The sequence below is a fragment of the Tachysurus vachellii genome, chromosome 11 (genome assembly GCF_030014155.1).
Source record: "Tachysurus vachellii isolate PV-2020 chromosome 11, HZAU_Pvac_v1, whole genome shotgun sequence".
NCBI classification, from domain to species: domain Eukaryota; kingdom Metazoa; phylum Chordata; class Actinopteri; order Siluriformes; family Bagridae; genus Tachysurus; species Tachysurus vachellii.
The window spans coordinates 16,904,907-16,925,828 of record NC_083470.1 but is presented as its reverse complement, the minus strand read 5'-3'; the positions used below and the strand labels follow the sequence as shown (position 1 = coordinate 16,925,828).

The 20,922-nt window shown below is 38.9% G+C and overlaps 1 protein-coding gene across 6 annotated transcripts in view; it reads left to right on the top strand.

Annotated features, from left to right (window-relative positions):
* The window catches only part of gapvd1 (GTPase activating protein and VPS9 domains 1), a 95,141-nt gene that overhangs the window by 34,850 nt on the left and 39,369 nt on the right, over window positions 1-20,922 (top strand). For all 6 annotated transcript variants that reach the window (XM_060881441.1, XM_060881440.1, XM_060881444.1 and 3 more), the window contains exons 8-11: window positions 3,806-3,960; window positions 5,620-5,749; window positions 5,910-6,035; window positions 8,463-8,636. In XM_060881441.1, the coding sequence (XP_060737424.1) occupies window positions 3,806-3,960; window positions 5,620-5,749; window positions 5,910-6,035; window positions 8,463-8,636 (585 nt within the window). The remainder of the gene's footprint in view (window positions 1-3,805; window positions 3,961-5,619; window positions 5,750-5,909; window positions 6,036-8,462; window positions 8,637-20,922) is intronic.

Genomic DNA, 20,922 nt, shown 5'->3' with positions numbered 1-20,922 from the left:
TGGCTCACAAGAAAGCAAACAGTTTGCTGAAGAACCTGTTCAAAACCATGAATTACTGGAACCATATCATGTGGTCTGATGGGACTAAGATAAACTTGTTTGGCTCAGATGGTGTCCAGCATTTGAGGTGACAACCTGGTGAGTACCACCAAGATAATTGTCTTGCCTACAGTCAAGCATGGTGGTGGTGGCATCATGGTCTGGGGCTGAATGCTGTTGGTACTGGGGAGCTGCACTTCATTGAGGAAACATGGATTCCAACATGTACTGTGACATTAAGAAGCAAAACATGATGCCCTCCCTTCAAAAACTGGGCCGAAAGGCAGTTTTCCAACATAACGACTCCAACTACTGTAGCACAGACTGCCTTACTAAGGAAGGTGAAGGTGATTGAGTGACCAAGTACAGTATGTCTCCAGGCCTGAACCATATTAAGCACCTGTGGGGCATCCTCAAGCAGAAGCTGGTGCTTACAATAGTGCTCACAAAATAATGACATTGTCATGTTCCCTTAGGGCAGGGGGTGGCTCATCTAATGGTGAGTGGTATGAGTTTGGTATGAGTTTAAGTGAAATTAACATTTTGGTTTTACTGTTTTAAACTACTGACATTTCTCTTTAAACATAACAGTACTAATGTTTTTAGTGGTTTAAACTATTGTTTACATTCTAGAGGTTTTCAATGGGGTTCAGGTCTGGAAATTAGGCTGGCCTTGTCTGTCTTGATGTGTTGGTCTTGCATACACACCTTGATTGCTTCCTTCTGTTCTGATCCCCAACACTGAGGATTGGTTTTCTAGCACAGGGGTTCTCAACCTTTTGCAAGCTGGGCCCACCCAAAGCAGGTTCATTGCAGTTGGGGCCCCCCACACCATAGATAGATAGATGGATAGATAGATAGATGGATAGATAGATAGATAGATAGATAGATAGATAGATAGATAGATAGATAGATAGATAGATAGATGCCTAACTGCAGTGTGATTCGTGCTTTTGAGTCTCCAAACACCAAAAAAGTCTCCAAAAACACCAGTAAAAGTCGCTGGATTTGCCGCTTTTGACAAAAAAAAAGTCGCTAGGAGGATGATTTGTTTGTTATAATCAGTGCTTGAAGTGGGGAGAAAAAGGTGGCGGTACTCTCTTTGCATTGGCAAATCATGACATTTTTACAGTGAAAAACAAAACATGTTTGTGTGTGTGTGGCTGCGTGCGTATGAGCATTTCTTTACAAAGACAACTAAACATTTTCTTTTTAGAAGTTGGTCATTAATAAACTTGATAGTCTTGAAGTTTGTTAAGATGACATACAACAATTGCATCTAGATGTTAAACAACAAAAACAACCAAAAGCCCTGATCTTGTCTTTTCAGTCATATTTTGATATGTTTACAAGACAGCAAACATAATAAATAAATAAGAAGTAGGCCTACACTCGGGTTTTACAGTTCAAGTCACTTACATTTTAGACGAAATATTGACTGTTTTGGTCTATTTTAGCAGCGAAAATAGATCTGATGAATCCAAACAAAGATCACAGCACAGCACAGCAACACTCAATCGTGTTTTGAATGATTCAGTGATTTGAACGAATCGGTTGAGTCAAAGATTCAATGACCCATTCACAAACATCTGTCTCATTCTTGATGAATCGGCCGCTTGAAGAATCGTTTGAATGAACAACTCAATGACTCGCTTAATAAAACCGCTTATCACCTGTATGGATGTGTGGATGTGAGACACAGTGCATTGTAGGCCTCTCCTGGTCTCAGTCTAACCATTAGATGAGCTGGTGTTGGTCAAAGTTTGGAATTTGGACTCATCAGACAAGATGATCTTACTCTAGTCTTCTTTTGGTCCAATTCTTATGCTCTTTTGCAAACCTCAACCCTGCTCTTATTTGCTTCTAATTGATGAAAGGCTTTTTACTAGGTTTGCATGATCTCATCCATGCCTCTAGGAGCCTGTTTCGAACTGTCCTCACCATGCACATCACCCCAGCTGCCTTTTGCCATTTTCTTACTGAACAATGAGGAAACTTCACACGGTCCGGTCATTGATCACTTTATTACAGTACATGGTGTAAGGAAGCTTTTCTTGAACGGAACGCCTCTAAGACCAAGGACATGTTGATTTTAGGCGGAATGTCACTAACACCGAGAAAACTAGTATAAATAGTCAGGATATAGAGGTTGTTACAGAGTATAAGTACTTAGAATCCATTATTGATGATAAGCTGTGTTTTGATTCAAATGCCAGTTTGCTTTGCAAGAAAGGCCAGCAACACCTGTATTGCTTGAGGAAGCTGGCAAAGTTTAATGTGAATAAGACCCTGTTGACTCTTTTTTACAGGTCTTTTGTTGAGTCAGTTGTTACCTTCTCCTTAATCTGCTGGTATGGGTCCATTAATGTAAAACAAAAAACTCCCTTTCGAGGTTAATTAAGGTGAGCAGCAGCAGTTCTAGGCAAAAAGGTCTGGAGGATCATTATCAGAAGCAGATGTTAAGGAGGGTTGACTCTATCTTGTCAGATAATTCTCATCCCTTACAGGCTGAATTTCAGATGTAAGGTAGGCATGAGCAAGATTAAGAATGTTCACAATTTATTTGTACTGCTGGACAGTACAACGCTCATGATTCAAACACACAGACTGAAGAAAAAAAAACATCTATCATTGCCTAGATGCACAACTCCTGATCAGGATAATCTTACCCTTACCAAGGTCTGCCTTTTTTAACTCTTGCCATCTTGTTTCCAGCTCCTTCTCACCCTCTAATAGTTTACACAATCAATCTCTGGTAATAACAATTTCTAGTCACAAACAACTTCTAGTTATGCAAACTGAAGGTTGGACCATTACAAACAGCTTCTGAATAATGCTTGACCTTGTTCTTATGAACCACTGTCTTTGAAATTTTAAGGATAAAAGCAACCAGATGCTCACTGTATCTCTCTGCCAGCAAAGCCAAAAATGTCACACAAAACTTTTCTTCTTTTCAGGTCTTATGACATTATCTGTAGTTATTTGACTCCCAGTTTCTTTTGAGGTACTAGTAGCACTGTTTTTGCTATCCAGCTGGTCCTGTTGGAAGGTGAATAAGTGGTTAAGTAGTATTCAGATCAGTTGATTGTGCAGGCCGGAGATGTTCAGCTTCACTTGCATTTTCATTGAACTCCACTGTCACCAGTTTTGCAGTGTGTATTGGTGCATTGTCATCCTGATGCACAGCTCCACATTTAGGGTACAATATTTGAACCTTTGGGTGCACATGGTCCTCCGGAATGGTTTGGTAGTCCATAGCAGTGACATGCACATCTATATCACAAGTTGTGGGCTTAGAGAATGCAGTGATATTTCAAACCAAAATATCAATTACCCACAAACAAATGCAAACTTGGTACACTATGTTGATTATTAGGAATTGGTATGCACAAAGTTTCATAAAATTAGCCCAGTTGGGTGCACTATACAATTTTTAAAAAGCATTTACATCCTTATTAAAATATATTAGCTATGGGCCATGCCTTGAAAATGTGAGTTTTTTTTTATCCTTATTTGTGTCATTTTAGTTTGTTAAGCAAAGCTAAGCTTTCCATTTTAATTTAGGATCACCCTGGGTAGGAATGTACTGTAGCATATGAAGTTCATTGAATAAAGATGCTTAAAGCAATCTTTATGCACACATTAATAAACTTGAATTATTTTTGTACTTTAATTATGATACCTAATATACAGTTTTGTTATTGTTAAATATTTCTTTGCTCAAATACTACACTAAAGATCTACCAATATGCCCATTTGCCAACAGCAGCCCGTAGCCGCTCCCGCTCCAACATCACTCTGGACAATGAGTTGGAGGCTACCTACCAGGACCCTCAGCAGGAAGTCATGCCCGAGGAGGTGCTTGTCATCTCATTAGGAACTTCCTCTCAGACTATGCCTGGAATGATGCCTGAAAATGAGGTAGAAAATAAACTCCATATACAGCATGGACACTTATTTTTTTTCTAATTTACTTTGTCAGATCTTAAAATTTAGTAACCTACTGTTCTTTAAATTTTCTTTCTTTGTTTTCTTTAATTTGTTCATATGTTACTCAACAACGCCCCACCACTCAATGATTCTGGGATTAATATGGCTGTATTAATGTGACTAGCAGATGAACTGATCATGCTCTCTCTCTCTCACCCACCCAAACCCACCCTCAGCTCATTCTGATTTCACTCACAGCTACTTGGAAGCACTGTATATTTCCTTCAAAGGAAACTGATTTGTTACTCTTTCCCTCTTGCAAATTATCAGGGAAAGCAACTAATGATAAGAACACCCATTAGCAAGCAGAGTAGAGCTCTGAAAGTCACCATTTGTGGAAGTGCCCCTTTAGGGTATCATATGGAACAGTGGCCAGACACTGATCATTTACAGTCTTCTCCAAAATTATTGGAACAGCAGACCGGTTGATTTGTTAAGATCAACAAATGAATGGGGCAATTGATCAGAATGTCAGCTGAAGTGAAATATGATGCAACCCGTGTAATGGAACAAGCAGTTCCAGAATGCTAGTGTCTAGTGTCTTTTCCAGCAGAACACCCTCACAACATCAACAACATTAAAGCCTCATCCTTTTTTCTTCATAGTTATTGCAGATCAGCACACTTTTCTTCCAGAGGTCTTGGCTGATATTGCTTAGATATATATGGGAGTCTTACATACCCTTAAGTACTCTCACTCACCCTTAAATATAGCCATATTTAGTCCAAAAGCTATAACTGCACTGGACAAGCAAAATCTACCTATGAGCCATTTACCACTTTCAGCCACTTTAACCACTTTTCAGCATTTCTAAAACAATGTTCATCTCTGCTCAAGACCTGTAAGATACTTGTTCAACATCAGATGTTCCTTTTAGATTATGATGATTATAAAAATACATCTCATCTCCCCAAACCATGTGAAACTATTGACATAATACTAAAAGATATGTTTGGTGCAATAATACAAAGCATGCTGCCAAAAGAACACCAGCGAAGCATGGAGGTGGCAGCATCATGCTTTGGGGCTGCATTTCCCCAACTGGAACTATAGCTTTAAATCAGGGTATAGAGAATAATGAATCCCTCTAAATGTCGCTCTGAATCTCAAATATTAGTACATTTTGGCACCTTTCTAACTATAACAGTCACCTAAATCTGACCTCCAAATCAACTAAGAATGGCTTCACCAAAACACAATCAATGTTTCGGAATGATTCCAGATTTTTTATTTTAATATATAGGTAACAATTTCAATACTTTTTTTTATACAACTCATGCAATTTTAACAAGGGTATGTAAACTCTGTATATCCACTGTAAGCACATCCTGACACAAAAGAATACAAGTTGCATTTTGTGGATAGAAACTCTAGAAATTATTCTTTCACGAATGACCTGAATTTGAAACAGGTGTTTAAAACTATATGAATTCAGAAAACTTATTAGTGTCAGTATAGGATGCATTTACAATTTTATACATTTAATTGAATAATTTACTACAAAACACCTGACATTAAAAAACTTAGACAATTGCAGCTAGTAAATGTTGTAAATCTAATAAATAAGTCTTATTTTTCCTTTTGTTTTAGGTGTTGAACTTGCAACTTTCAGATGAAACTCAAGGAGATGCCCCAGCTGATGAGGTTAAACTACATGGCAAACCTGACAAAACCCTCCGCTTCTCTCTTTGCAGTGACAATCTGGAAGGAGTCTCTGAGGGTGTGTTTTCCCACAAATTCCAGGATTATTTAGTTATACTCACATGTAGGAAAGTCATGCCATCATTTGCTTCAGTGTTTTGAACTCATTATTATAAAACCAGGTTGAAAATAAATGTACCTGTAAGATTTTAAGGGTAAAATTGCTCTTTTCTTTGAAGGGCCATCTAACCGCTCCAACTCTGTCTCATCCCTGGACATGGAAGCAGAATCTGTGTCTGACTTGGGCCAAGGACCATCTGTCAGCAATGGTGTTGAAGCTTTGCAGCTGCTGGAACATGAACAAGGTTTGGGTTTATGTTTAGTCATTTCTTTCCTCCTCATTACTTTAAACAGCACTGGCTTTATGGGATTGAAAGACAGAAAATTTCATACAAAAATTCCTTTATTAGCTGTGGCAGCAAAGTAAATTTTGAAATGGGGGGATAACCCTTCACATAGTCAAAAGTTAATATTCTAGATTTCAATGGATATAAAAGGCTGCACAACTCTTTTAAATAACATGGTTTTTGATGTACAATAATTAAACCAGTATAAATAATGTCAGAACTATTTGCTCTCAGTGTGAAATTAAGATCCTTAAAACATTAAGTGAAAAGTGAAATTTCCGGGCTGTGGGCTAGATGAAAGATCTTTCTCACAAACAGAAACAGCCTAAATCATCTCACCATGTGGCATCTCACCTAAATCACGTGTCAAAAGTGCAATTCCAAAAATGTATGTCCAAACTGGCTACAAAAAAAAATGCACATGAACAAAACAATACCATACCCATGGTGCAACAGGGTTACCTTTCTTCAGCCAGAACTATGGCTTTTTATTAAGGTGGGGGAAATCATAAATAGCCACAAATAAGTTAATTTTAATGGACAACCTTCAAGTGCCTGCTAGTCAGCTTATGATGAACTTGGTCAGTGACCAAAAGCATGCATCCAAATCAACAAAACAATTATTTAACTAAAAGATCAGTTTTGGAATGACCTAACCAGACCAAAACCCAGATCCAACTAAAAATCTGTAGGGTGAACTTAAGCACAGGGGACTCTCTGCAAATGATCCAAAATGCAACTGTGAAAGTTCTACACCATAACACTGCTGTTCTCCCTTTTGCATCACCAATCAAATTTAAAACATTGATGCTTGCCTACAAAGGCAAAAATGGACCAGCTCCCTCTTATCTTAAAGCTCTTTGCACTGCACCAAGCTCCCTCAGATTTTCTAACACTGCTCAACTGGTCCCACTATCTCTCAGGGTACAAGGTAAGTACTCATCAAGACTCTTCTGTTTGGCACATAGGTGGTGGAATGAACTTCCCCTAGATTTCCAAACAGCTAAGTCACTGATTGTCTTCAAAGATCAGGTGAAGACCTACCTCTACCTGAAATACTTACACAGGAAACTTTCAGTCCTAATATGCATAGTATTTTAGTTTAGTATAGTTTAATAAAGGGGTTTCAGCTTTTTAATGGAATGTTCCAGAAGCAAGTATTGTTTTAACGTAATCTACATATTAAAAAGCAAAATTCTTGATAAATATTTTCTCATTTATAATGGGAAATGAGATATAAATTATCAGTGTTATCTTAAATGGTGTCCATGTTATCATCCAAGATCATAGTCACTTATACAATTTAAACATGAACCTCATCATCTCATCTCATCCCTCCACTAATATGTTTGCACAAAAAAATGGTGGGTAAATAATTTCTGAATTGTGGTCAAGCACTGAAGGTACATATTGCTGAGAGTGAAATGAATTGCCTTAATGTTAATATATTTGTTAGGGATGAAATTTTGGACACCTACATGCTTAAAGGCTGTCTGTAATTTCTGAGACAATTCTTTCTCATAGTTCTTACATCAGTACAGTACATCAGAACACAGCCATTGTGGCATCACTGCAGTGCATAAAATCACTGAAATCTCAAGAGCTTCACTTAGTGTTCATATCCAACATCACTCTGAAGAAAACATGGAATTTCAGAAAGGCTTGTTTGAATATTTCAGTTACGTTATTGGTTGATTGTATAATTGCAATAATGCAATGTCTTGGTACTCCTAATAATATTCTGTTCATTTGTTCACAACGACTGTACACTTGTTTAGTAATTCTGAAGTTTATTTGTTTTCTGTACAAAACCGTCAGGAAAAATCTTACTAAAATGCTTATGGCAAGGTTCAATTTATTTGTTTACATGTAACAAATACTGAAAAGACTGAAAAGTCATTGGTACAACCATCTTAGGATCATTGATTATATAATATTCAGTATGTAACATCAAACATTTACTCAGCATCTACTTTAATGCAAACACCTGTACACCTGCAGATATCTAGTTATCCTCTCTGCCAATCATATTGCAACAGCACAATGTATAAAATAATACAGATACAGGGTCACGGGCTTCAGTAAATATTCACATCAAGCACCAAAAGGGGAAAATTTGTGACCTCTTTGACTTTAACAGTGGCATAATTGTTGACACAAGATGGGCTGGTTTGAGTATTTAAGAAACTGCTGTGATCTACTGGGATTTTCACATTCTCTATAGTTTACACTTCTTCTGTCGACTAGAGTCTAGAGTCACTGGCCATAAATTATGGTTGTTGGTATGATTTCTGTCCTGTTAATTCCTAATTTTTGTATAGTATATTTATTTTGCCATTTATCTATAAAATGCATTAATACACAATATTGTTGATTTGCCTGTAGCCACCACACAAGATAATCTGGATGATAAACTCAGGAAGTTTGAGATTCGGGACATGATGGGTCTGACAGAAGATCGGGATATCTCTGAGACAGTTAGTGAAACCTGGAGCACTGATGTTCTTGGTAGTGACTTTGACCCTAATATAGATGAAGACAGACTTCAGGAAATATCAGGTAAGCCATTTTATTTATTATTCTCTTTTAAGTAAAAATTTAGTAAGCAGAAATAACATATCTGGCAACCATGAAGTTACACTCAAGTATGTCAAATGCATGTGCAAATGTAAAGAAAGTGTGCACTTTATATTTCTAGAACTCCTAGGCATCCATTTGATCAATGATAAACATGTAGCACAAGCAGCTATACTTTTATTAGGGTGGCGAAAAATACAGCTTTGCTCATCCACTTTGTATTTGAATTAATACAAAAATCTTACAAATTTGATTTTCAATTTAAATAACTACAAAACTGTTTTGAGGATTACGTCCAGCTTTTAAATATTTTATTTGACTAGCATTTGCTGCTTATATACTAGTTAATGGTGCAAATAATCTGTCTAATATAACAAACTGTAAATGTTCTGAATGAAATGGTTAAAGGTAGGCATCCCACTTATGAGGAACAAATTATTAAAATACTCAATGTTCAGCACTTCAGGTGAATTTCAAGTATCTAAACTTAATATTCTTTACACCTGATTATATCTAGTTATCTCTGAAATTAGAAAGATGATGTCAACTGAAGGGTTTGCTCTTAGAGAATATGCTCAAAATATCTGTGGAATATATCGAGAGGTATCTAACAACAGCTTTTAGGTGAGCAAAATATTGATACATGTAGTTTTAACATAAATGACACTTGTTTGGTTGCATATTCTTTGCTTGCTTTGATAAATGCATTAAAACCACTGAAATCACCAAACAGCTTTTTTTAGCTGTTTGTGTTGGGTTTTCCCCTTCTATCTCCTCTTCAGGGGATGAAATGCATGCTTAATTTGGTTGTCTGTTTTTTTTTTTGTTTGTTTGTTTGTTTTTTTAGAATTTGTAAATGTAAAAAAAATGAAAGTTGAAATTCTGATCCATCTTCTGAATCTCAAACCCACATGGTTTCAGTGTATAGCAAAACCACCAGAATTGTGACCGCATTTAGTCACTCTTGCATAAGAAAAAGTTGGTTGCACAGATGGTGACATCTCCTAGTGTTCCATCTCTAAAACATCTCCTAAAAGAAGACTAGATAAGTATCAATTGAAGATAATACAGTGTGGTTACAAGGAGCTGGGAGTGGTGGAAAAATAAAATACTTAAAAAAAGTGAAAGAAGGACAACAATTTTATTTATTCATCTGTAGTAAGCAAATCAGAGGCAGTGGTAGCAAGGTAAAACTCCCTGAGATCATAGGAGAAACAAAGCTTGAGAGGAACCAGATTTAGAAGAGAACTTATCCTCATCTGGGTGACATCAGATATGACTGCAAATAATTTATTTTCACTAAATGTAAATTATATAATCAATTGCAATTGTATAAGCAGGAGCTTTTGAGCAACATTTTTTATGGAATGAACACCAGAGTAATTTCTGAATGCATTATAGTTTTAACATAAATTCTTTTATGCAAAAGCCATCATATACCCCAATGATCAAGGATACAAAAAAGAAAGCAGGACATAAAAATCGACCAGAATCTGTATCTTGTAGTGGCAGCATATTATTTTATCTTTTCAATATTTCTTAGATGAAATAAAGCTGTCCTGTTATCATCCAGATGAGCTTCAAATGAAACACTGAAATCAGTAACCACATCAAGTTTTTTTTACTGTTGCACATAATGAAACAGTCCACCCAGTGATGCTATGTAATCATAAAGCTTACTTCTGGCAGTATGTGGTCCCTTGTACAAGTATATCTGTCTTGTCAGAATTAATGTTGTAGGAACTTGTGTCCTCAGCATAACAGTGGAAGCTAATACTATATTTACAAATAATTGTACCAAGATTTTACCTTTGTATGCATAAAGAAGTCCTATTTACATTTACCAACTGATAATGACCAGTCAAACAAGACCTGAGCCAGAAAAATGCTGTTTCCTAAATTCTCAACATGTTTTAACCTATCAACAAGAATTGTATGATCAATGGTGTGAAAAGCTCTAATCAGGTTCCTGATTGACTCCAGCAAGGAGACACATTTCAAACTGCCTGGTTATGAGGGCCCACATGCTTTGATTCCTTTCTTGTATGTGAGGAGTGTGTGGGATCAAATGTGTTGCAAATGTCAGAGATAGAGGAAAGAAAAACTCTGCTGATCATCTCAGCTGTCTTCCCTATGCACTGAAGGTCTTCTGGTCCGAGACTGTTTGCAATTCCCAAACCAGTCAATGGTGCAGCTTCTAAGAACGCTCTTCATCATGTCTCTGTAGAACGTGGTCAGTAACGGGAATGAGAGATGGGCTTTCCTTTGTAGAAAGTTGAGATACTGCTTGGCTTTCATGCTGATGGAACCTGTGTTGACTGTCCAGTTGAGGGTCTTCGCCAGGGAAACACCAAGGAATTTGGTGCTTTTTAATAATCTTCACAGGTTCTGTCAGTGTATAGGAGAGAGTGGTTGCTTTGTGCTCTTCTGAAGGCCACAACCATCTGTTTTGTTTGTTTCGTATTTAGAGATGGGTTGTTTATGGACCAGGCTGTTAACTGTTGCATCACTTCCTTATGAATCCAGACTCACCCATCTTGTTGAAAAGTGGAAATGGAATTTAACAATGACAAGATAAACCAAGGATGAGCAATAATAAAAAAAAAAAGCTGAGTTTTTGTAGCAATTCATTGTTGATGTAAACACACTGTGAGCCCTAGAGCCATACCTGTTGGGACTAAATGCCCATCTAGCTGAATGGTGATGTCTGGGAAATGTAGTGGTAGGCCACTGGAGGCCACTGGAGTCAGATGAAGTCCAATTTATTGTCCAGGGAGCAATCATTGGAAAGTGGGCTGGATAGGAGAGTTAGCCACCTGGGGATTGTTTTAGCCTAGCACGGACATCCTCCCTTTTGCCGAACTTTGACTCTTGTACAGCATTTCCAACATCCCCTCTCTCAGCCATCAGCAGTCACGGATCATCATTCAGGTTGGCTGTTGCATAATTTCTGTGTTGTATTAGTGTCTCTTGGTTGTATACTTCAAAACCATATTGTGTATTATGAAAAGTAAGACTAGAAATTAGAAAAGTGCAGTTTTGATCCGTAGTGGCCACTGCATGGTACTGATGCACTGCCAGTAGCACAGCATTTGTGTAGTTATGAAGTAAAAGACTAACACTGGACTGTAGTTGGACAGCTGACAGGGCAGGGGTTGATGTCGTCATTTTTTTTTGTTAGGGGTTTGATAACTGCTTGTTAGTTTTAGAGCAGTAGGGAGAATGTAAATTGATGTTTTTAAATGAAGGTTTTTATTATTAAGGGAAAACAAAATCCAAAACCACATTGCCTGTGTTTGACAAGGTAACAAGGCAAAGTGCATATATTATGTATTAAGCGGCCTTCACACTGCACACGACAAACGGAAACGACTGTCGGATTTTGCCCCCTAGTGACAGTCGCACGGAATGTGCAATATGATCGTGTAGACGTCAACATGGGAGAGAAGCTAATTCTCGCGGTCTCGGAAAACCCAATACTGAATGATACATCTCTAGAATCATATAGAGATGTTAACAGAAAAAAATAAGCATGGATACTCGCCGAGACTTTTTCTCCGCGTTAGGTAGTATTTTATCCACACTGATTTGCAGTAATTTCTTTTGCGTCTCCAGTAAAGGAGAGCAAAAGCAAGAGCCTGTATTCTCCCTCCATTTATCATGGTGAATGAATGAATTAATGAAGGAGTAAATACAAACAATCAATACAACAATAAATCCAAAAAGACCGCGAATAATTTTTGAGGAAACATGGACACAACTTTAAAAATAATACAATATAAATATTAACAATTTACTTTATCAATAACAATGTATTTAAAACAAAAAGATTGTTTTTGATAAAGTTTAAAAATTACTGAAGTTAATATTAATACTTCTCAATAATTCTTATCACCTCGTGCACACGAACCTGATTGGACAACATTGGAATACATCACGTCCAGTCGGCATATCGGATGCAGTGTAGTCGCACAAGTTTAAATTTTTTAACGGATCCGAAAATGGTCGGTACCTCGCGCAGCCCCTTTACGACTCTCCATAGGAAATAAATGACTTCCGGTTTATCGGCCGTTATGTGCAGTGTGAAGCCCGCTTTAGACACGTTTTAATTGAGATGATATAAAGGTCAAATAGCTTCATACTATGGAAATGTATTTTTGTTCTTTAATCCAAATATTAGTAAAAGATCAAGAGTGTGACCACCTTAATGAGTCCAGTTGCATTCTGATTAACCTTGTTGACTCTAGGATGGAAACGGAGGGTCTTCAGAATTGTCAAAATATTTAATACAATATTAAAGTCTTCAACAATTAATACTTTGTCAAAAAAAAAAAAACAATTATTTTGAGATGAAATTGTCAGTTTACAGAGAAATTCAGAATTCCAGACTTGAAATGACAGTGCTTCAGTTTTTTCACATTTTATTTGTTACAGCCTTATTCCAAAATGGATTAAATTCATTTTCCTTACAATTCTACAAACAATACCCCATAATGACAACATGAAAGAAGTTTGTTTGAAATATCTATAAGATATACTTTATTAAATAAAGTAAACTATATTATTAAATATTAATATATTAAAGTATATTAAATGGTATAATCTCAGTACAGAAATAATGCTTCAACCAACCTGCATGATGTGTTGGAAAAGCTTCTCGACCTTGACTTGCTGTGGAAACCAGGCCTCCAGTTCTTGGCGTCGCCTGATGCCAGTGACTGGAACAGGGGACGCCAAATAATGGAAGCAGAAGCACTGTAACCAGGTGGGTGTCCATGCTAGGCTAAAAACAAATCCTAGCCGGCTGGCCTTCCTGTCCTGATTTCAATCATGCAAATCTCATATCAGTGCGCCCTAATTTCCGTCAGTATGTGGACTTTCTATGAGAGGGGCAGATCTTTACACAAACATGTCTGGCGTGTATCATGCAGAGCCCTGGCCCATCTCGGCTACTCAGACCACATCTCTGTTATGCTAATTCCAGCATATAGACCACTCGTCAGACACTCTAAACTGGTTCTGAAGCAGGTGAAAGTCTGATCAGCAGGAGCCCCCTCTGCTCTCCAGGACTATTGAGTGCACTGACTGGAACATGTTCAGGGAGACTGCAACCAACAGTGATTGTCAACTTGAAGGAGTACACAGAATCAATGACAAACTACATCAGCAAGGGCATTGATGATGTAACTGTCTACAAGACTGTCACCCCATGCTCTAAGCAGAATCCATAGATGACTGCTAAGGTGTGTGTGCTGCTGAATCAGGTTCCAAACTTTCTTGAGCCATCAGAGAAGCAAAGCTCGCACATGCCCAGACAACCTACAGCCAATTCCAGGACAGCGGAGACACCCAGCGCATATGGCAGATTGGTGATTACGAACTACGAGATCGCTTCACCTGCCTTGAGAGTAATGCCTCCATCCCAGATGTGCTAATTGACTTCTACCCACGGTTCAAGGTGCAGAACAAGTTAGTTGTCATCCCTTCCCACAATAAGCAGACACTCTGTCTATTCATGGCTGAGGTGAGGAGAAGTCTATGCAGCGTTAACCCAGGGAAGGCTTCTGAACGATACTACATTCTTGGCAGGGTGCTCAGGGAATGGGCAGAACAGCTAGTGGATGTCTCCACTGAAATCTTCAACATTTTTCTGAGCAGCGCTGTTCCTATCACCCTCACTGGACCCTTTGCAGTTTGCAAATTGTGCAAACCACTGTACGGGTTGTGGCACTCTGCTGTTGCCACAACCTTTAATTGAGCTCTCACCCACCTGGACAATAAAGACACTTGCATACTTCAGTTGACCATTCAACACAACCATCCCTCAACACCTGATTGAGAAGCTGAGCCTGCTAGGACTGAACACCTGCCTCTGTAACTGGATCCTGGACTTCCTGACTGGGAGGCCTCAGTCAGTCTGGATTGGTAACAGCATCTCCAGCACCACCGACTGAGCATTGGGGGCATGCAGGGCTGCGTGTTCAGCTCACTGCTATTCACTGTATAGCAATGCACAGCTCGAACCATAATCATCAAATTTGTCGATGACATGACTGTGGTGGGTCTCAGCAAGATCCAGGAGTCAGCATACAGAGAGGAGGTGCAACAGCTAACTGACTGCCTCTGAATATTGATAAAACTGAGATGGTTGTTGGCTTCAAAAGAGCACATAGCAACCACTCTCCACTGAACTTTGACAGATCCTCTTTAGAGATCATTAAGACCACCAAATTCCTTGGTGTTCATCTGGCAGACAACTGGTCACTCAACACCAGCTCCATCACCAAGAGCGTGACTGATTATAGCATATTAGAAGACTGGTTAGATACATGAGAGCTAAATGATTTAGAGCCTTGTATGTAAGTAACATCAGTTTTTCAATTCTAAACTGTTCGATTTTCCTTGAATTTGGCTGCACCGTTGTTGGGAGGCTCGCCAATGTACTAGAATGCTTCTAACACATAAAAGAAAAGTGAGCTGGACCAAGTTCAGAGGAAAAGTGTTTATTAAAGATGTTCATGTAGCATAGCAGTCTTTTGGAACTTAACCCAAAGGTACTGTCTGTGTGACCAGACTTTATACCTGGTAACTAATGGCCTTCAAACAATAGAAAGATACAGTTAGGACCTCCTACTAGAGAACTTACAATGGACAGGACAGAAGGGCCATCCTGTGTATTGATCAGGTGATTGCTTGCAGACAGGCCATTATGTGGCCATTTTGTTCCCCCTTTCCAGTTATATGTAATTTACAGGTGGGGCACTGGAACATCAGGCATTGATTACATGTGAATGTCAGGTGTTGATTATGCATGAAAGAGCTAGACACAAAATTCTTCAAAACTTACCAGGTAGCCAGTGTGGAGATGGTAATATGGGGTTATATGATCATATCTTCTTGACCTGGTAAGAATTCTGGCAGCTGCATTTTAGACTAACTATATTATATGGTTAAAATGACAACAGCTACTTGACGACATCATGGCCTGCCTGGAGTTTTCCAAGAGACACCTGAAGGACTCTCCAACCATGAGAAACAAAATTCTCTGGTCTGATGAAAGAAATATTGAAATCTTTGGCCTGAATTCTTTCCTGATGTGGTGTAGTTGTATCTTCCAGTATAGCTTCATTTAAAAATAATAAAAAATAAAATAATAATAAAATAATTTAAAATAATATTTAACAGTTCTAGCTTCAGATCAAAGGTGTTGGCTATGCATTCACTTTAATGGCACTATGATTTTATGCTAATCAGGTTACTGAAATGAATTTTCTGAGTTGGCGATGACTCTTTGCAGCTAACAAATAGTTGGATTAGCCTGCTTGTCTGTTATTGGCCTGAGTAAAACAGTCTTAATATTGATTAGGAACAGTAATATTATCTACAGCCTTATCTATCAAATTGAATAAATGGTCAGAATTTTCTGCCTGATGTTTTTTCCATTTAAACTGTGAAGTCATTACTGCTACAAGTAGATGGTGCACACTTTTCATCACTTATAGTTCATCTACAGTATTAAATAAAAATCTAGGACTATCTTATCTTTAATTTAATTTAGTTTGATGCCATCTACATTCTAATTAACTAGCTGAATGTTCATGTGTGGTCATTGTACCAGGCTGCTAGTTTTTTCTCTTTAATTACTTTCCTTTAAGTGGAACTACAATATCTAGGGTGTAGAGAAATACTTTAAATAGTCAGTCACCTGATCAAGTTCTATGGGGTTAGATGGTGATCCATTATCATGGATTATAATTCTGGGAGGAATGTTGCTAAATCTCTCTGCAGTAGCAGACATTGAATGTTTAACACAGTGATGTGACAAATTGCAAATATCGTGTCTGAGGCACATTATGAACAAAATGATATAATGCTCTGATTGAGGCAATGTGACAATATTTTCTATATTTTATCCGAGGGTTAGAAAAATATCAAGAGTGTGACCTTTATTATGAGTGGGCCCTATTGCATTCTGGATAACCCCTACTGAATCTAAGATGGAAAAAATGCTGTTCTCAGCAGATCTTCTTGCTTATCAAAATGAATATTGAAGTCTCCAACAATTAATGCTTTAAACAAGAAACAAATGGAATCTGCAAATTCACAGTGGAACTCAGAATATGGTCCAGTAGGTCTGTAAATAACAATTAGAGGAACTGAATCAGTAGACTTATTTTTTGTGGCTACATATCGTCGCTGTCGGGCGGAATCCTCGTATCTCCAAAACCATTATTTTTCAGGAAATTAAAAAAACACCGTACCTTATCTGCAGTGCACAGGGTTTAGTCTGTGTTGCAGTGGATTGTCTTGTGCTAAATTCCTGTCCTCAGACGAGCACCAGAACTAGCGGGGGTCAAGATTTTTTTTTCTTTGAGCCCAGTGTTTTGAAGACATTTACCTCAGAAGACGTGCTGATTCATTGCGACTCTTCTTGAGGAGAAATATGCGCGAAGCTCTCCCGCGGAGTGAGGAAGAGGTGGACAGGTGAAGTGTCCAATGGAGTTATGAGATTTGTGCTCAAGCTATTTTCAAGACTTTAGATTGGTTAATAACTTGTAAAAATAACAGACCCACGTGGGGACTGACCAATAGCATCGATATGTGAAAAAATATGAAATTGACCAAATTTGGACATACGAGGTTTCCGCCCGACAGCGATGATATGTTAGTATTAAGAACTTGGAATGAGTTGAACATATGTCTAGATTCTTGCTTGATGCCTAGCTTATCAAGAATCATTGCAATATCTCCCCTGCCTGTTAGGCGTGGATGATGTACGTAACTATAAACAGGCGGACAAGCTTTGTTTAATGCAACAAACTTGTTTGGTTGTTCCCATGTTTCTGTTAAAAACAGAACACTAAATTTCTGATCAGTAATCATTTCATTAACGATAAGAGGTTTAGATGCAAGAGATCGTATATTTAACAGTCCTAGTTTCAGATCAAAGGTGCTGGCTGTGTGTTCAGTGTGGTCTAATTTTATGCTAATAAGGTTTTTTAAAACAAATTTTGAGTGTTTATAGATTTTTGTTTAACTCGGGAAACAGACATTGTCTCTATATTGTGAACCCTGGGTGATGACTCAATGCAGCTAGCAGATGGGATTAGACTGCTTGTCTGCTTCCTGGCCCTGGCACTGGATTGTCACTGATTAACTAGGCCTGTTCTTAAACTAATGTGCTGTGGTGCAAGAAATTAGAGCAGCACCTTCCCGAGTGGGATGGACACTGTCCTGTCCTAACAGGCCAGCCTTGCCCTCAAAAGCGCTCCAATTATATGAAGACCAAATTATTTTCGGAACACCACCTGGACATCCAGCAGGTAATCGTCCATAACCTGGTTTGTGCTACATTGCCATGCTGCATTGGGATGGGGCCAGAGCATATTACAAAAACGGTCATCACCCTCGCTAATTTACATACATCTAAAATAGTACTCTGTTACCTCTGAGTGACTAAGGCGTACAGTGTGGCAAAAAAGTATTTAGTCAGCCACCAATTGTGCAAGTTCTCCCACTTAAAAAGATGAGAGGCCTGTAATTTTCATCATAGGTATACTTCAACTATGAGAGACAGAATGGGGAAAGAATCCAGGAAATCACATTGTAGGATTTTTAATGAATTAATTGGTAAATTCCTCAGTAAAATAAGTATTTGGTCACCTACAAAAAAAGCAAGATTTCTGGCACTCACAGACGTGTAACAACTACTTTAAGAAGCTCCCCTGTCCTCCTCTCTTTACCTGTATTAATGGCACCTGTTTGAACTCATTATCAGTATAAAAGACACCTGTCCACAACTTCAAACAGTCAGACTCCAAACTCAACTATGGAAAAGACCAAAGAGCTGTCAAAGGACACCAGAAACAAATTTGTAGACCTGCACCAGGCTGGGAAGACTGAATCTGCAATAGGTAAGCAGCTTGGTGTGAAGATATCAACTGTGGGAGCAGTTATTAGAAAATGGAAGACATACAAGACCACTGATAATCTCCCTCGATCTGGGGATCCACGCAAGATCTCACCCCGTGGTGAGAATGGTGAGCAAAAATCCCAGAACCACACGGGGGACCTAGTGAATTACCTGCAGAGAGCTGGGACCAAAGTAACAAAGGCTACCATCAGTAAAACACTATGCCACCAGGGACTCAAATCCTGCAGTGCCAGACATGTCCCCCTGCTTAAGGCAGTACATGTTCAGGCCCATCTGAAACTTGCTAGAGAGCATTTGGTTCATCCAGAAGAGGATTGGGAGAATGTCATATGGTCAGATGAAACCAAAATAGAACTTTTTGGTAAAAACTCAACTTTTTCAACTGTCGTGTTTGGAGGAGAAAGAATGCTGTGTTGCATCCAAAGAACACTATAGCTACTTTGAATCATGGGGGTGGAAACATCATGTTTTGGGGCTGTTTTTCTGCAAAGGGACCAGGACGACTGATCCATGTAAAGGAAAGAATGAATGGGGCCATGTATCATGAGATTTTGCGTGAAAACCTCCTTCCATCAGCAAGGGTATTGAAGATGAAACGTGGCTGGGTCTTTCAGCATTATAAACACACCGCCCAGGCAACGAAGGAGCGGCTTCGTAAGAAGCATTTCAAGGTCCTGGAGTGGCCTAGCCAGTCTCCAGATCTCAACCCCATAGAAAATTTTTGGAGGGAGTTTTGCAGCGACAGCCCCAAAACATCACTACTCTAGAGGAGATCTGCATGGAGGAATGGGCCAAACTACCAGCAACAGTGTGTAAAAACCTTGTGGAGACTTACAGAAAACATTTGACCTCTGTCATTGCCAACAAAGGGTATATAACACAGGGTTTCCGCGGGGTCATAAAAAGTCATAAATTTAACAATAAGAATTTAAGGCCATAAAATGACACAAAAACGTCTGGATTTTCCATACAAGGTCATAAAAACATTTAGCCACGTCTTAAATTGATATGCTCGTCCATTAATTTGTTCTTCAATCAAAATGCGCTCGCGGCGGCAATGGCATTCATTTGTTTCGCCAGTTGTAGTTCTGAATGAGGAATCTGGGTGGTATCACACTGGTATCACAGCGTTCCAGAACTACAGGGTCCATGCGGCAGCATACAGACTTGTTGGAAGGACTTTTACAGAAACCTGTGCGAACTCCGAACATACTGTATCAAACTGAGTCACTGCTTAGGTTAATTGAAATCATCCTGGCTATCACAATGGGAAAATGTACCTTTAACGATCTGTGACTCGAAGACTGTGCGTTTAGTAGCTGGCTCAAGCCCGTCGCTAACAATCGGTATCAAGCCTATTGCACTCTGTAAGAAGACGTTGGAGCTGTCTAGTTTAGGCATAAAAGCCTTGAAGTTGCATGCAAAGTCGGAAAAGCATATCGTTGCTGTAAAAGGCCTGCAGCGGGTGCAGGCGATCCGTCAGTTTTGTTCGGCTCCGCCACTAACGTTACCCGGTCAAGTACAGCGCGGGATTCCGTTTCTGTCGTAATTCGTGTAGGTCATAAATTCAAATCATAATGGTCATTAAAAGGTCTTAAAAAGTCTTAAATTTGACTGATTAAACCCTGCAGAAACCCTGATAACAAAGTATTGAGATGAACTTTTGTTATTGTCCAAATACTTATTTTCCACCATAATTTGCAAATAAGGGGGGGGCACGGTGGCTTAGTGGTTAGCACGTTCGCCTCACACCTCCAGGGTCGGGGTTCGATTCCCGCCTCTGCCTTGTGTGTGTGGAGTTTGCATGTTCTCCCCGTGCCTCGGGGGTTTCCTCCGGGTACTCCGGTTTCCTCCCCCGGTCCAAAGACATGCATGGTAGGTTGATTGGCATCTCTGGAAAATTGTCCCTAGTGTGTGATTGCGTGAGTGAATGAGAGTGTGTGTGTGCCCTGCGATGGGTTGGCACTCCGTCCAGGGTGTATCCTGCCTTGATGCCCAATGACGTCTGAGATAGGCATAATCTCCCCGTGACCCGAGGTAGTTCGGATAAGCGGTAGAAGATGAATGAATGAATGAATTTGCAAATAAATTCTTTAAAAATCAGACAATGTGATTTTCTGGATTTTTTTTCTCATTTTGTCTCTCATAGTTGAAGTGTACCTATGATGAAAATTACAGGCCTCTCACATTTTTTTAAGTGGGAGAACTTGCACAATTGGTGGCTGACTAAATACATTTTTTGCCCCACTGTATATCATTAGCGCCCATATGGAAAACTACCGTTGAGTGCCTGTGATTGCCTAGGACAATAAAATTACCTGCTATGTTTGGTGC